The sequence below is a fragment of the Serinus canaria genome, chromosome 3 (genome assembly GCF_022539315.1).
Source record: "Serinus canaria isolate serCan28SL12 chromosome 3, serCan2020, whole genome shotgun sequence".
Taxonomy (NCBI): domain Eukaryota; kingdom Metazoa; phylum Chordata; class Aves; order Passeriformes; family Fringillidae; genus Serinus; species Serinus canaria.
The window spans coordinates 86,493,328-86,511,869 of NC_066316.1; the positions used below are offsets into that span (position 1 = coordinate 86,493,328).

Consider the following 18,542-nt stretch of genomic DNA (forward strand, 5'->3'; position numbering starts at 1 on the left):
TATTTTACATTGTTTTTTCAACTGAACAAGTAATCTGAGATAGAACTAGAATATGTTTTCTGCAACTGTTTATGAATTGTGATGTCAAATGCCATATTACAATAAATGTGATATAAATGTCATTAACATACTTGGTTTTTTTCCATATACATAGAATGGTTTGACAAGATTTGTAGCTTACAACTTTTGTTGTCTATTTTTGCTATTTTATAGTATCTTTATTGTTTTTCAGGTATTTGCAAATAGCTTGATTACTTGAAATTTTCCATTTGATCTTTTAAAAAGCTAAACCATAAGAATGACTTCCACTGATTTCTTATTCTCTGCTCTTCTGATTAATTGAATCTGAACCCTTTAATGTGTTATGATTGGTATTTAAGTCATACCTGTCAATCATCCTGTGACTTGTAGCACCCTATAGGTTCATGTCTGCACTCAAACTTCCTGTTACATAGCTAATTCTGACATCTGCAACTTCTAAAACGACATCTCAATAATCTAGCTAGAAAACTGCTACGCCTAGACTATGTATGCAGATATATTTTTTCCTTCTCAGCTGATTAAAGTATTACAGTCATGATGACCAGTGTTCTGAAGCTCAGTAGTATACCATTTTTATTTTCTATCTTAGAGCTATGCTTATCTAAGTTATTTCTTTAAATAAGAACTCAGGGTTTGCCATTTCATGCCATCAACTTTGTGACACTATAAAGATACAATTTTCTGACCTCCTTTTTTCTTTCCTCATAGTGAGCATATTACCTTTAATAGCAGTAAAATAACCAGCTGCTTCTCTGTAACGAGTAGCTGGCCTACCAGTTCCTTAGGTACAAAATGGATTTGTCAGTAATCACGTACTCTTTGTTATCTTCCTCCAGTTTGGAAACCCAAAGCCTTTCAGTTAAGGTGGCCAAACACTTTATACTCTACCTACAGGACAGGCATGTTACTTTTTCTCCTTTTCTGCATTGCTTGACTTAATATAGTCAAGAAAAAAATGAAGAGTGTAGAAAATACATGAAAAATTATGTGTTTATAGTAAGATCAAATTGCTTATTACCATTTTGGTCCTCCTATCTGTGGCTTTTACTGATCTATTCAGGTGGTAGCTGCTAGATGGGAGAAACATTCAAGGCCATGTTGGACAGGGTTCTGATCAACCTGATCTCATTGAAAGTGTCCCAGCTCTTTGCAGGGGTGGTTTGACAAGAGGATCTTTAAAAGTCTCTTCCAACCTAAACCAGTCTATGATTCGCTGGCCTCAAATTAATATCTATGCCTAAAAGAAAAACAGTAGAGGAGAATGCATTTAATGAGTTACAGAAATATATACTTTTTTTATTTGTAAAGAAAGTATTTCCATTTAAACAATTTTTTTTTAATGACAAAAAATTACTGATTCACATTTTTGATTGTTAAGCTCTAAATGCATAGAACTAATTTCTAAATACAGTTTAGCCAGTTATTGCATAGATGAGTATTCTTATCTAAATGTAGACTCTGCACATTTCACTGGATTACATCCTATTTTTCTGTAGTATTTTGAAACCCTTTCACAGCAAAAGCTATCCCCAACAAATTTCAATAATTTGTAATTACAGACTCTCATTTGTATCAGACCCATTTTCCAGTGTGACCAACATAATTTTAAGGATTTAGTTCAGTGATCATTTACAAAAAATTTAAAACCTCAAGTCAAACAGAATTCTGTAAATGAATACCCATTTTAAACTGCAACATATACATTTCATTTTGAATGTACTGAATTGCAGCTCCAAGATAAACATGGATTTATTGGACAAGAGGAACAAAAGGCTTAAGCATTTATGTAGTTTTATGAATAAAAAATAAAATAGTCAAATCACATCTACTCACTGTGTACACATATTTTCAGTGTAGGTTTTTTTTTCTTTGTGACTCATTATTTGGCACAAATAAAAGTGGATTTAATGATACACATTTATTAATCATTGTCCTTTTAAAACAATTGAGTTCCTCACTGATGTGTCAAATCTACCAATAGTATTTGATCACTATAACTGTGTTTCTAAATAAAGATATCTCTGAATATATACATTTTAACACCAAGGCAAAATCTCATGACCTAAGATACATGAATTGTGCTGTAAGTTTTTTGTGAAATTAATATGATCTTCTCCACAATAAGTGGGCATAGCTCCCTTTTGATAAAATTATTTGTGATTTCCCAAAACAGTTGCTTTTCATGGAGTGAAATTCTTTCTGGCTGATGATATGCATGACTTTCCCTCATCATTTATAGCCTGTCAAACTTCTGGGTAGCTTAGAGGGCCTCCCATTTCTTGTATCTTCACTGTGCTTGGATCTTCACTGAGCTTGTAGCAGGTGTGCATGTAGTGTGTGAAAAAATATATAAACTGAGGTCCTTGGAGTATGTTACTTTGATTAGAAGGGAATAAATATAATTTAACTCCATTACCTCAGTTACATCACTGAAGATAGGCAGCAAACACATCAGACTGGGTAGGCTTGAGCCTAATTATGTCAACTGTATGTTAGACAATTATAGAATATCAAAATCATTATAGAGTGAGGATGCCTTGATGATCAGGTGGTATTTGTTCTGAGAGTATTTTATCACAATTTGGATAGAGATAACTTATTTTCCAAAGTTTTACCACCAATCTAGAAGCTTTCATGAGCTCTAGGGTGCAGTGCCTGCTTTCTCTCCATACTCACAGTCTTCCCTGCCTGGATTTGTCACTGCCATGACCTGCATGTAAAAGACCTGATCACTGCTCCCTTAGGTGTTCCACGACTGCATGTTGATGTAGAACACAGGCATGCACTCTTCACTTGATTTGTCCAAAAGAAATCTATTTCACTGCAGGAATAAAGAGCTTAATAAGTGTTCAGTACAAAAAGCTGCAGTTTCACAGTTTCTTACTGTTATTATTGCCCTTTAAAGCCAGCAGGTAGTCTTTACTCAATTAATATCGTAGAATATCACTTAGTAGGCACCATTTTATCAACACTTGACAACTAAAGCATGTTTTGCTTATATCAGTGGGTTTTTTGTTGCTAATGTTTTATGACAAGAAAACATAAACAGAATTGTTCCTGAAACCATTTTTATTCAAAACACAGAAAGCTTTTATATACTGTGTTAAACTATTGTACAATACAGAAACTTCAGAGGGTGCCTATTAGAACTAGAAATCATACATGGAGTTCATACTGCAGTTCATTCCTGTAGAGAACTGATGTGCTGCATGGATTTTTTTTTTTTTAACTATGGGGATCATTGAAAATAGAGAGAAGTTAGAAATCTAAAGTAAATGTCACACAATTCCTCTTGAGATTAATTCATTCTAATTACTTTCCTTTTCTTCAATGGATATCCTTGCAAAAGGCAAATTTGTAATAGTTGTAAGACAGTACATTGAGTAGACTGAAGAACACTAGAGTCTGAAGAAAAAGGAATTATGTACATTATTTTTTGATTTAAATTATATTGTACACTAGCAATTCTATTTTATGCAGTCTAGGTTCCTTTCTGTAATTATGTTAGTGAGGAAAAATTACTAAATAAAATTTTTCCTATATTTGAACATTTCTTGTTGGTTTTATGAACTCACTCTAGAGAATAACTTCTTTGATTTGCTGTTAGCATATGTTATTTTTCTCTTACTGAAGCACTTACTGCTTACTGATCAGCTTGTGGTAGTTTGTTTGAATGTAAGGCCAGATTAAACATGAGCAGTAATTTGAATTTCCTTTTGGCACTAAGTATGGCTACAAGACCATATCAATCTACAGTCAAGAGAACTGCATTCCTTCTTCATCTCATTTTATTACTATGACTTATTTCTTCCCCCTGGCTTTTCAGCTTTCTCCCAAGCTAATGGGTTCTCAGTTCTGAGATACCTGATAACTTGTCTTGTCATTAATCACTTTGAAGTTAACAGATAGTGCACCTTTCAGCACTATCTTTTCTTTTACTTTGTCCATATAGTAATGAATCAAGGTCATGAAAATATAGAATAGTGCCTTTTGAAAGCAAAGTCACTTCTCTTTTTATATCAGACAGTCTGTCATTAAAAAAATATCTTTTTACCTCCTTATAAAAGAACAGAAGACTGGTTGAAGTTTATGTGTTCAAAAAGTTAATTTCATATACAACTAGAAAGACCAGCATTCCTGCAATTGAATGGAAATTAAAGGAACTGCATTTATTTTTTCTAGAAATACCTGGTGTTAAGACGCATAATGTAATTAAAACTGTAATACATTTGGGTCTTTACCATGCTATTTCAATTTAGAATTGAATGCTTTGTAGATTAATATGTGGACAAATTATTGGTCTACATATTCATGATTATACAATTTACTTTTGTACAGTAGTTTAAGTCAGGAGCCCCAAATAAAGAATAGTTTGCAAATGGCTTTTAACCCATGGTTCATTTGGAATCCGTGCTGGACACTGATGGTCTTGCCTGCAAAACAGACAAAGTTCAATGCAGGGCAGATAATGATTGTTGATTGATTATTTAGTTTATGCTTCAAAATAATTCCACTAGTTCAGAACAAGCCATTAATACAGATTTTTTATCATTCTTCAGGGAGAAAATGAACCTGGCAATTTTGACACATTTCCAAGAGTTCAGTTCTTGTTCTATTTTCTTCACAATGATTTATACACATAATAGGACAGAGTTCTGAGCATGTAAATCCCTTGAAAGCCTTCCAGCAGACTGATCACAATCACAAAGAAGCAACTGTAACTTTGAACCTAGAGCCCAAAACCTATTACGTGTATTGACATTCTGAATGTTTTAGCATGTTATCTACTTAGTCAAAACAATCACAATTTATTCAATGTTCACTATTATAAGCCCATAATCAATACCTGTAAATGCATACATTTCACTGTTTGTATATTTGATTGTGGTACTGCATCAATAACTACAGCACTTTTATATCTTTGTTACGAGAATCTCCTAAAGTCAGCCTCTCTACACAAATGCCCACACACCTCTTCTGGGAATAAGAGATTTAGAGAGATAAACAGAATATTCTTTAAAAAAACTTCCATGTGAATTTATAGAAATAATATTAATTGTAAATATATCTCATGCTAGAGAAATGCAAGATTGGCAGTAGCTTCTTCCTTTTTGTAGCACTCCAAGTATTAAAATATTCCAAATTTTTAAATAAAATTATGCAACAGGGCAGTCCCAGGCCAGGCTGAAGAGAGAGTGGACTATAAAGGAGTCAGAGTTATCAACATTAGCAACATCATTTTAAATTAGCAAAATGAGTACTATGTAATAGTGGCACCCATCCAGCAGGGCATTTAAAAATTTGGGTAACAAATAATTATTCTTGTTTTTCAATCTCAATTAACATGCCTTTTTATTAAAAAAAAAAGATGAAAGATTGTTTCTTCCAGAGTCAAAAGCTGAGCAGACATGGGGTAGAAGCCTTAACATGGCAGTGTAGCAAAGAGGAGAAAAAGGCAGTGTACAGCAACTTATGAAAAAGACTACTCGAGAGGAGTAAGCATCAGGTAGACATGAGTCAGTGGTGTTGGAGAGAGCTTTCTAGGAACTAGGATGGCTGAACTATTAGCCAAGAAATCAAACCCAGAAACAGGGCATTCAAGTAAAAAGGAGGGAAAGAATTGAGAGAGTAAGAGTGAAAAATGTCATGGGATGAGATAAAGACAGGTCAGTAGTAAAATAAAAATGCCATGCATGCAGGAAAAGCCAAACAAGTAATTAATTCACTAGTGGCCATCAGTGGACAGATGTTCTGCTGTTTTGAGGAAAGCAGGACTCCATCATATGTTACAGTCACTTGGGACAACAAATGCAGAAAGTCAAAATGTCCCTCCACTAATATCTTCTTCCCCATAGTTCTTCTTGCTGAGTGCAGTGTCATATAGTCTGGGACATCCCTTGGGTGGGTTGGGGTCAGCTGTCCCCTCTGTGTCTCCTCCCAACTTCTCATGCACATCCAGCCTTTTCAGTGGTGGGGTGTGGTAGCAGCTCTCTGGCCACAGAGACCAATGTAGAACTTTCCCAGGCATTGTCCTGGGGAAAGGCTGTGAGAAGATCAGAGAAAAGAATGAGAAACAATTCTTATCTTCACTTGCTGTACTAGCTGTGAATATGTGGAATGTGTTATGGAGATTTATCTACCAAAGGGTAATTTCTCAATTGGCCATTGGTGATGGTGTTTAGATGGAAGGACCAATTGTGTCCACCTGTATTGTGACTGTCAGTAAGGGCGATGGGTTTCTTTATAAATATAGTATGATAAAGTGATTGATCAACCTTCTGAGAATCATGGAGTCAATGCTAATCATTATCCCTTCAGGGACACTTAGGTATGACAGTGGGGCACTGTGTGAATCCTAGAATCATAGAATCATAAAATGGTTTGGGTTGGAAGAGACTTTAAAGACCACCTAGTTCCAACCCTCCTTCTATGGGCAGGGAAAACTCCCATTAGACCAGATTGCTCAAAGCCCCATCCAGCCTGTCTTTGAGCACTTCCAGGAATGGGACAGCCACAATTTCTCTACACAGCCTGAAAAGCTGTGAGCACTGTGACACTGAGAGCACTGCTTACCTATAACCATAACCTTCGTGTGTTATCTACGCTGTTTTTAGCATAAATCCTTAACACAGCCTCATACATACGTTTATGAAGAAAAATAACTCTATCCCAGGAAAAATAAGAATTAAAAATAAACAGAATATATTTATAAATAAGCAAAAAAGCAAGGACATGAAGACAGAACAAATGACAAATTTCAAAATATGTCAGAATTATTCCCTCTGGCTTTTTGGCTTGTCAGATCATGCGAGCTTTGAGGATGGATGAAACTTACAAGTCTTTATCTTGTAAATCACTGTTCTGCATAAAATGACAACTGAACATTTTTCGATAGCAAAATTAATAAAATCAAGAAGACACAGTTTTGGATAACAAGACGGTAGGTTGATGGATAATCTGAAGTGCTTTCTAAAGAAGATACCATAAATTCTTCAGTGTATTTATACCAGTTTACCTTTTCATCTTGCCAGTTAGAGGGTAAATACACTACTGATTAGCTGGCTGGCAGTTTCTTCAGCCTGTGAGAGACTGTAAAGCTTGATTTTTGCCATTTACTGTAGAAGGCTTCAGGCTCTGTACTGACCCAGCAGGGCAGACTCACCTTGGTCTGAGCTGGGTTTCCTAACTGTTGCCTCCCCTGTTCCAGCTTCATCTCTGGAGATGGCCCCTGCTGAGGGGCCATCCTTCAGTCTTTGCCTGGCAAACAATAGCTCTTCATGCCTGAGGAATAAGGCTTCAGCTGGCAGTCTGGGAAAAGAAAGTGGTCTGTGATTAGAAAAATGTATTTAAAATAAAAATAAAAAATAATAATGTAAAATAAAAATAAACCAAACCAAAAAATAGCAACAACAACAAAATACATGGAAAAATAAATTCTAGACTTGAGACACAGGAGGAAGAAATGTCTTCTATAAACTTCCTTTAGTTCTTTGTTTTATATCCATACTACTTTTATCATTTGATATCCCAGATCATCCTCAGCCTAAACACCAAGAAAAGCATAAAATTAGTTGTTGAATAACGAGTGAGACAATGAGCAGTATTTAGAATCTTTCTTGCTTTTTTTGTTCCATTTTCAAGAGCAGTGTGTTTGGAGATGTAGCCTTAGTCCTGTGGCATGAGATACAGTGATACTATCATGTAACACCTAAATAGCTCAAAAATTCATTTAGCTAATTTTTACTGTTCTCAGTTAATTTCTAAAAATTCATGCAATGAAAAATAACAGAGCAGCTTCAACAGAACTGGCCTGACTGATAATACTTCATGTTGAATCAGACTGAATTCACTAATTCAGATTGCATTTGGATTTTTTTCAGTCTGAATCATAGAGTTGTAGAATGGTTTGTGTTGGAAAGGACTTGAAAGATCTTATATTTCCAAGCCCCCTGCCATGGGCAGGGACACAGTCTGCTAGATTAAGTTGTTCAAAGCCCTATCCAACCTGGCTTAGGAAAATTCCAGGAATGGAGCATCATGACTACTTTGGGCACTGCATACCAGACCCTCACCATCCTCACAGTAAGGAGTTTCATCCTAATGTCTAATCTTAACTATTACTCTGAGTAGTTTTAAAATCAGATATATATCAGACATATCAGCTATAAGCAAAGCACTTGGGAAGAAATGTCCATTTCCTAGTGCTACCAGAATTTTGGTTTTGTTTTCTAAATTCTCAAATATTTAATTTTGTTATTTTTTAAAGATTTTTGTGATAAAAACAAAAAGTAAAAATTAAGACAGATGGCATTCCTTTATGCTGCTCACTTGCATCCTTTTAAAAATAATTTAACATATACTAACTTATACTGACATTTTATACCTAGTAACAAAATGATCTAACAAGTACTTAACATTTTCACTTGGAACTCTCTTCACCTGTCATAAAAACTTTCTCTAAGAATTAAAGTTGAAGTTCCTTGCATAATGACATGTCACCAGAAGTTTGTGCTTTGGGAAATATTTCCAGACACAAAGTCACAGGACTGATAACACCACTATTGAATATACTAATCTTTCTCTCCAGGGTAGTGATTAATTACGATTGATGGAGAAAGGATATTAGAATTCATTGCACAGATTTCTTTACTCTTCATGAATGGCATAGAAAGATGAACACGTTTAAAATCTCAAAATAAAGGGTTATAGTGCAAGATATTATTATTATAAATAAAAACCAAATTAACTTATTTAATGTTAGACTTGCAGTTCCACATCACATCTGAATTTACCATTAACATTTACAAATGACTCAATATTTCTTGCAGTTTTATCTTTGAAATGTAACACTTCAGAGTCCTGTCTCAAAATCTTATTCTATGGCAGGGCCCATTAGTGCCTATCTCTGCATAAAAGGCAGATGTACCAATTTGGGCTGGAGTGGAGTTCATTTTATTCATAGTGGCTGGTATGTGGATTTGTTTTGGATTTGTGCTGGAAACAGGGCTGATAACACAGAAGGTTTTTTGTTTCTGCTGAGCAGGGCTTGCACAGCATCAAGGCCTTTTCTGCTTCTTACACCACCCTACCAGCAAGGAGTCTGGGAGTGCCCAAAGGAGTTGAGAAGGAAACAGTGGGATATCCTACACTGGAACAGGTTTCCCAGAGAGATTACAATTCCTTTTATGTGACTTAGAAGACTAGGAAAGATAAAACCATGACTAATCTGGCCGGACTTCATAGTTCATTTTGCTTCAAGCATGAGGTTGGACTAAAGACTTCTTAGTGTCCCTGTGCTTACACTCCATGATGTCTGTGGTGAAATTATCTTAAAGTGCGAATAAAAATATTACAAACCATTTTTAGTTTCCCAACAGAAATAAACCCAAAAGTAAAACACATGGCAAATCTGCATTATTAAGAGCAATCTACAGTTATATAACATGAGATTTGTACAATGATGGTTGGCAATGTCTTCATCTTTCATGTGTGCCTTGCCTCGAAATATCCCATACCTGTACTGCCATAAGCTGCATGCTGTGTCTGCAATTTTTAAGACCTCTTTTACAATACCAGGCCTCCATTCCTTTAAATTACATCACAATGTTAGAGCCATAAACCCATGTTGATCTTTCCAGCTTTTGAGAATGACTAATCTTTTTATGAGAGACTCTCAGACTCTACTCTTCTTTCAACACTAGTGCTGTGGAATTTATTCCAGCTTTGAGCACATTTCAGCTCTACAGTGCTTCCAAAACTGGCAGGTGTATGCACTACTCAGCCCCATATGTAGGGATTTGAACTCACCCATTTGTCCCATTAAATAATGCAGATGGATGTCAAGAAAGAGAAATATAACCAAATGGAAATATGCCCAAGATCCTTGGACACTAAAAGTTACAGTTCTGAGAAGTTTTGAATGTTCAAAGGTTGGTTTACTTGCAAGCAGTATAATACTGAGTTGGTTCTTGGTACCTAATAATGTTACAAGCTGAAAAATAAGCACATTTTTCCTTTTCATCACAATTCTAATAGAATGTACAGAGATACAAACTTAGTTAAATCTCAATAATGCTTATTTTGTTTTTCTGATTTTCTTCCATATGTACTCCTAGGGATTTTTTTTCTTCTCCAGAATAATGATTTACAATAAATTAATGCATACTGTAGAATATAAATCTGGATTATGAGATGATGTGATGTGGTCACTAGACAGCATATCCCATATTTTATCCATTTGACCAGCCTGCATTTTGGACATTAACCCAGCTGAATCCTCTTGAGACCTTTTGACAATCGATTTGCTTAAAATTTTGTAGCTAGGATAAAAAAAATCAGAAGTATCAAAATACTCAAGATAAAACACCATCGGCCTGTTCTCCTCGCCAACAACATAAAGATTATAAACTATTTTTATTTAAACATGTATCCTCAACATTTTTTTTTCCTCTCCCTCCTAGGATACAAAAAAAAATCAAAACAGATCAATTGGTAACCACTCAGCCCATTCTACTGTTTCTGTTTTACTGTGATGTGCTTCTCTAATCTTGAGATTCAAGCCTTCTTTTGGTCTCACTTTCTATACCACACGGTGAGCCCCGCTTCTCGCAAAATATTCAATCCCTGTGCTGTCTCAGACTTCCCCTTATCTAGCACAGGTCCCTGGACTCTGCAGTTGCCCAAGGGCACACCTTCCCAGAATATATTCCTATAATTGACATCTCTTTTTCAACCCTTACCTTGGTTATTGAATTTCAAGTGGCTATATCTCCTGAAGATCCATTTCCCAGGTCTTTAGTAGCTGTCTCAAGCCTACGGTCATGTTTCTGAATATTGTTAAGCAATTTAGTTGGAATTCATCTCAGACAAAATCCTCTTTCACTGTAACAGAAGTAGCTTGTCATTTAGACTCGTGATTTTTGAGGATGAAACAAAAGTAAATGTATACATCTTGGATAGACTCCTTTGTCAAAGACTTGAAAAATCAATTATCTTTTGATAAGACTATTCCCTATGTCAATTTCTTTCTTCTTGAGTAATTGTATACCTGCTTCCACACTACTGCAGATTAGAAAAAGAAGATATATAATCTTTAACAATAATTAGCTGTGAAACTATTAAGACAAATGAATCAGAGGCTTCAGGTATTCACATCCATCAAACTGATTTTGAGAAGAATTTTAAGAGAATAAGAATTAATACAAATTAATGAATTCCAAAGGTTCAAGCTGCTTGACAGAATTAAAGGGTTTAAACAACTGCATATTGTCATCTGAAAATTTGAAAGTAGTGAAAGTGTTTCAATACTTTGAAATTCAGTATTTGCAGTTGTGTATAATATGCTATTGCTGTGAGCTGCATTTGCCCTTAGATGTATATTGTTTATTTAGAGAAAATGGACAAAATTGTAAGTTGCTTGGCACAAGTTTATACAAGCTTTTTTTGTCTTCTCACGCAGTTTTGACTGCAAAAAACAGAAAAGACCAAACCATGCATCATAGAATTTGTTATGGAATAAAGTGTTTGGGAATTCTCATGATTTTTCAGCCCATGCCTCTTTTGCCATCAATCAGCTGGCTGGGGTAACACTGAGGAGAGAGGAGAAAGTTAATCACCTATCATCTGTTCTAAAAAGTATATTAGCAGAGAAATAAAAGAATACCAACTTTCTAGTGGCCATTTATTTAATTCTCTTCTTCCTGGATTCACATGACTAACTGAACTGCCCACTGTTAATGTATAAATTATTGCATCTTTAATTTATCCTAGTGTCAGAAGAATTCTTGAAAATATTACTGCCAATAGGATGGATTGTAGCAATTATCATCATCATCATCAACAGCAAAAAAAGCCTCTGAATAGTATTAGAATTCTTAAAGGTTTACATTTATTATGACATAATCATGACTGCAGAATATTGAGGTGCATAGTACAGACTTCTTACAGCCAAATTTTAAAAGGTTTTTTTGGAACTTTCAATTTCAGGTCATTTTCTTTACTTGTCTCTCAATAGGTATTAGCCTAAAGCTTTCGGTGTCCAAATATCTAAATTTTACTCTTCATCTGCTGACTTCCATTCCTAAAGAAAGAAAGACAAGGAATTTGATAAATCTGACAAATGTAAATACTGATGCCTTAAGTCCAGATCCATCCAACAGGTTTTATAGGATTTTTCTGATTTCCCCTAGATTAGGTTAGGTTCCATTGAGAAAAATCATAAATAAGCACAATTAAGCCAAAAAAAAAGAGAAATGTGTCATTTTGCATACCTGAATTAAGAATAATGTAACAAAAATAGCCTTTATCCCTTTGCCAAAGAAAAGTGTGTCAAGAGGGCACCCAGAATAAATTACCATGCAAAGTAAACCTGTTAGAAAAGATTCAACAGTAATTTTTTAAAAATATATGGTTGACATATGTATCCTACTTTCTAAAATTTTCATTTATCGATCTATTTTAGTTTGGAATCACATATACTTTTCAATTTTAATGAAGAAAATGACTGTCATGCTTATCATATTTACTTACTCTGTTTTCATTTAGGATATTAATCAGAAGTGTGTTTCCCATTCATACATTTAGAAACCATGTTGAGAAACCTCATGCACAATGCAAGTCCATGAATCCCAGGTGACCTCATCTCTAAGAGGTGCAATTTCTAAGAATTCAAAAAAATTTAACTTCTCACACAAGCATGTGAACCATCAGGAACAAGCTTTAAACTGGAGTTTTGACAAGGTCTTATAACTTGATGAGCAGTTGAGGAATTGAATTAATACTTTCTGAAGAAACTTGAATCAGAGAAAACATGTTTAATCACTACATTTTTGAAACTGCTTTTCCAAAAAATGTTTGGAAAGAAAACATGTCATTTTTACTGTAGTAAAACCCATGAAGTATAAGTGAATTCATTGCTAATGGACACACTTGGATATTCTTCTGTGTGGTGGACACCCTCAGCTGGCTGCAAAGAGAAAGACCATTTTAAATCTGGGCATTTAGTGATTGGGCAGCATTGATGTTCTTGACAAAAGTCAAAACTGTCAATCTGAACACTATAGATCTTATCCTGATGCCCCTAGGAGCATTTTGAACACTCCTTTCTGCAACAGACTGAGGCACTAGGAAGTGATTTTAGGGGAGGAATGATATATGACCTATGACACCTAGGGTGATGCCCTGCTATGCCCAGGGAATAACAGCCTTCCAGAAGCAAGGACAGCCTATGCATGCTGCCTTAGCAGCAGCCAGGGTGGCATCTGCATAAGGATCAGACCCGTTCTGTTTGCTTATAGTAGTTTCTGAACAGTGTGGTTAGACAAGATAAGAAGTTTATAGGGACTCTTGATGAGTTTTTCCAGAGGTACTGTAATTTTTTCTCTAATAGACTTACCTCTGATGGAAGCTAATGCTCTCATTCATTTACTTCTAAAATGTCCATTTTCAAGTATGCTGATTGGACCTTTTCTATAAAGAACATCAGTGAGCTTTGATGCTTCCTTTTGGTCTAAAATTAGCATTATAGCCCTTATAATCTTTCAGAGATTTTTAGTCCATGAAAGACCTAGATTTACAGTGCCTAAAGTAGATTTCATTTTGATTCATGCTTTACTGAAACTTCATCTACATGAAAAACAAGGTATCATTCACCAGTTTTGATTAGAAATGCATACGAAGATGCAAATACTGTATTTAAAAGAATTTTAAAGCAAATCTCTCTTTTTGGATCTCACAGAGGGAAAATTACTTCTGTTGAAACTGTTGGCAACAGACATGCAGAGCATCTAGGGCACATACTATGCCTATACTATGCTTTTATTGGTATCAAAGTAAAATTGAAGGTTATGTATCAGATCTGTGTACTTAAGAAAATTTGCCTTTCCTTTTTTATTTTTTTTTCAGTTTTAGTCTCAGTTCTTCAGAAGATGTACAAAAATTTCAAATATGCATGTTCTAGTTGGACTGATGTGCTGATCCTAGCTGCATTGTTTAAATGTTGTCCTATTCCTGGGGCTTTCATTTGACATCAGATTATAAAGATCTATTTTTGTATTTCCTCTTTAACTTGCTTCTAACCACAACATTCAAGTCAGTAAGTGTTAACATGGATATGAATTTTAGTATTTATTTAAACATATTTCAACAAGGGCCACTGATAATGACAAAATGTGTACATTTTAGTAAAAGATTTTAGAAATCATTTCTGATTTGCATAACTTTTTATACATCTTGAGTCAAAGTAGGTAAACAGATTTGCAAGTTTAGAGAACCAGGCATTCATCTTTTCTGACCAAAGCTTGTTATATTACATATATTGTCTTCTGGACAGATGTCTTTTGTATGCAGTTAAAGTATTTTTTGAAACACATTGATGTGAAGACAGCAAATCTAGAATTGAATTCTTTCGTCATTGCCAGATAAAGAGATCTCTGGTAAAAATGTGTGAGATTTTTCTCATATCGAATCATTCTGCTTCTTACTTCAGCCATTTGCTTTTTTTACACTCTTCTGTCTGAATTAATGATCCCTTTAGTGCTTAATATTTTCCCCATCCAAGAGCTGTAATCAAGTAACCTTTTAATATTTTTTAGCAAATATATTGAGTGTTACATCAGGTTTGGGAATGATAGAATAAAAATCTTAAACAACTAATTCTCCAAAATTCCATTTATTGACTTTGTCAAACTCATCAGGCATGGCTGTTCAGGTGAAAGAAAGTTGCTCTTGTTTTCACATAAGATGCTGAATACAGGAAATTATAAAGTAGAGGAATATGAAAGACATAATTATTTTCAATGAGTAAGGAGAAATTCCAGCTCAAGACTGAATTCTTTGTAAAAAAACATTGGTAGATGTGATTTGTGTTTTAGACCATGGGTTAGTATCTTCATTTAAATTAGCACCCCTTCACCTAGTTAGATAATTAGCTACCAATTTCCACTAAATGCACTATACTTTCCCAAATTAACAAAAAAAAAAAAAATTGCTCCCTTTGGAAGGAAATGTCAAGGGGAAAAGAGTAATAAGCTAATAAATATCTTTTCCTTTTTTTTTGCCATCCTTGAAACCTGCAGTTTTTTATTATATATTTCTCATGGTGTGATTGACAGTATTTCCCTATTCACTGTCAGGCTTTTCTTTATTCCTCTTCTAGTACTTTAGTCTTCTTTTAAAAGAATGTTGCACTTTCACTTTTTTTTTTTTTTTTTTTTTTTTTTTTTGGCAGAACAATACTGTTTTCCTAGTTTTGCTTCAAGTGAGCATAAAATTACCAAAGGCATCTCTTTCATCTGGTTTTCCCCACTGGTCTTCATTGTTCTGTCCTGTTTTGTTCATTTAGTCTTTCCTTGTTCTAATAATCCCATTGAGAGCCAAGAGGATAAGAAGTGCTTGGTAATGGTGGTGCAAAAAAAACCATGGAGGAGTGAATGCATTCAGGGGTATAAACAATGGCAGGAAAACCTCATTATTCCATTCACCTAGTGAGACTTCACTTTCTGGCTTTCCTTTGGGTAGAGCAAATGGGGTCACTGTTTTGCTCAATTTTCTTCTTCTGATTATTATTGTGGGTGGGACAGGAGCACCCATGATTGTCAAATGTAACTAAAAATGGAGAAAAAATTGGGTGAGCCTTGATATATAACCTCATTGATGAGTACTGCTGGGGTACAAAGTTGCACTGAAGTAGAATAGGACAGCTAGTAAACTGAATAGTAAGAGAAAACTGACCAATCCCCCTAACTTCATGTTGCAAATGTTCTCTTATATGTGCACTAATACCAATTAATGGCCTTTTTCTGAGGAATAGCCTCCTTAGCTTTCCCTATTAGCAAGCCCTAACATCTGGAATTTGCAATGTACTGTAATTTGGTTACTATGGTGATGAGGGATAGCAAAAAAATTTTGAAAGATTCTTTGAGTGTCCTCTGATGCTAAAGGCGAGTGAATAATCTGTCATAAAAGATAGATCCAATTCATTTTGCCTTACTGGAATAACTATTTCTACTGAACTGAATGATAAAAAGGAAAATGTTTTGACCCTGTCACATCAACTCTTCTGGTATATAATGGAGACAGAGTGTGATATTTCAGTCTTCTAGTAAATGTTGCTCCACATACTTTCATTTGCTTTAGATAGCTATTTTATTCATAATTCAATTATTGGAGGTTCATATACTTATCTATTAGGTGGTTTGCAATAAATAATTTATGTTTATCCTGCAGTTTAATATTTGAGCAAATGTATTTTGTTTACCATTTTGAAATTATACCTCTTTTTGTGAAGTACAATCTATTCTTTTATGAATATCTATTTTTAAGTCAGTGAATTCATATTACTAACAAAAAGTTGAATCAATACATATTACTACTGCAGAAGGTATTTATTACAAAGTTGTAATATTGCTACAGCAAATTGCTAAATAATTCTTCTGATGTCATTTTTAAGTATGTATTAGGGAGGTGGTTTGAATCAGTGCACCAAAGTAAAATGTATGTAAAAAACATATTTGATACATAATTTTCCTGAAGTAAACTGAAATGAATTCTTAGATGATATAACACTTTTATCTTTGATGTCACAGGATTAAAAAGAGTTAATTGTCAAAAATACTTAGTCAGTTCATAAATGTTAAGGTATGCAGACAGATCAAGTAAATCCTGCCTAGAGAACATGGGAAGCTACCGGACATAAAATGAGAAACTGCTGAGTTCAACAAGTAACAGGATAAGTAGCTGACAAATGTTGCACAGACCACCATGAACAAAGACTGAATTTTACAGATATTTAAGGGAGAATTTTGTGAGAGACATGGAAATTTCAAATAACTAAATAAAGTAACTTGGGGAAATTTTACAGATTATTTTCTTGGCAAGGCCAACAGAGACTGAGTAACAATCTCTTTTCTTTACTAATTCTGTGTTAACACCTCTCATGGTGGGGAGTGATAGATATTTGAACTAGACTAGCCAGAAACCAGAATGACATCCAGATCTGGAACAACTCATGCTCTGAGCCAGCAAGTCAGCAAGAGATTCAGGATCTGGATATGGAAATCAGACAGACTTAAAATCTATGCTGATTCTTGAGGCATCCACTAGAGAGGTTTATATTTAGAAAATGAAGGAGTGTGTATGTTCGTTGTTGAGCTTCAATACTAACTAGCCAGAGATAAGGAAAAAGTTTGAGCCATTATTGCTGCTTATGTTCATTTGTCTGCTGTTCATGTTTTTCTAAGGAAAAAAGACACTGTTCTTCATGGTGATTCACATGGCCTGCAGATTTGTAGTGTGTAAATGTGTGTGGTTCTGTGTTTGCTTACTGAAAGCACATTCAGGCTCAGTACTGGCTGGATCTGTAAACAGAAATGAGAAGAACCCTCCTGGTCTGGGAATCCGCTGGATTCAGCTTCCATTAATAATAACTGCAGTGAGATGTTCAGTGACTGTTCAGCATGTCACGGGACCATGGCTCCAGTCACATCCTTCTTTTGCTACAGACGGGATTAGTTGCTCCCAGAGATTCCATGTTAATTGACCAAAACAAAAAAAGCATTTGGGACTATGTTAAATTCTTTGCTTTTTAGATGGTGATAGCTTACAGATGTTCCAGGCAGTAATTGGAGCTTCACAGTGTAAAGACATTTAGAGACACACAATTAATAAAAGACTTTCAATCCCTCAACAACAACAACAAGAACAACAAAGAGAAATAATACAGAATCATGACATAGTAAAAAAGTAGTGTCAAAGAGCATTCCAAGCATCACTCCAACACTGTATTTTTTTATGTTTATTTCTTTTAGGTCCATTTTGTGAGGAACATGGTGATCCTTGTGCCTCTCAGCCATGCCTGAATGGAGGTATATGCCAGTATAACCAGTCTGGATATGTTTGCAATTGCCCTTCTGGTTTTCTTGGTCACAGCTGTGAAATTGACATTAATGAATGTTCTTCAAGGCCATGTCAGAACAGAGGCACATGTATCGATTTACCAAATGTAAGTATAAATGTTAGAGCTCCCTATATGAACTGAGAATCATAGAATTACAGCATTGCATGATAGAATGATTTGGGCTAGAAGGAACATTTAAATATGATCTATTTCCAACATCTCTGCAGTGGGCAGAGACCTCTTACCTAACCTCTTAGAGATCAGGTTGCTGGAAGATGCATCCAACCTGTCCTTGAGCACTTCAAGGGATGGGGCATTTACAACTTTCCTCCTATCTCACTAATTTAGTGAAAATGATGAGGTGTGGGGTGATGTCAGAGGACTCACAGGAGTCAAGGTAAATGTTCTCAGTTGCTCTTCCCTTACCAATCAATGCAGTTACTAGATCATTGAAAGACACCATTAGTCAGACATAATTTACCCTTTGTGAAAACATATTGTCTGTTTCTAATCACCTTGCTGGTATCCATATGCTTTGACATACCTTAAAGGAAGATCTGTTCCATGAAAGTGTCAAAACATTTAGTTCCAATGTAAATTTTGAAAC

The 18,542-nt window shown here is 34.9% G+C and overlaps 1 protein-coding gene across 1 annotated transcript in view; it reads left to right on the plus strand.

The window, feature by feature from the left end:
* Nucleotides 1–18,542, plus strand: part of EYS (eyes shut homolog) — a 700,331-nt gene that overhangs the window by 21,389 nt on the left and 660,400 nt on the right. Inside the window, exon 3 of the mRNA XM_050973021.1 lies at nt 17,847–18,040. Coding sequence (XP_050828978.1) covers nt 17,847–18,040 — 194 coding nt within the window. The remainder of the gene's footprint in view (nt 1–17,846; nt 18,041–18,542) is intronic.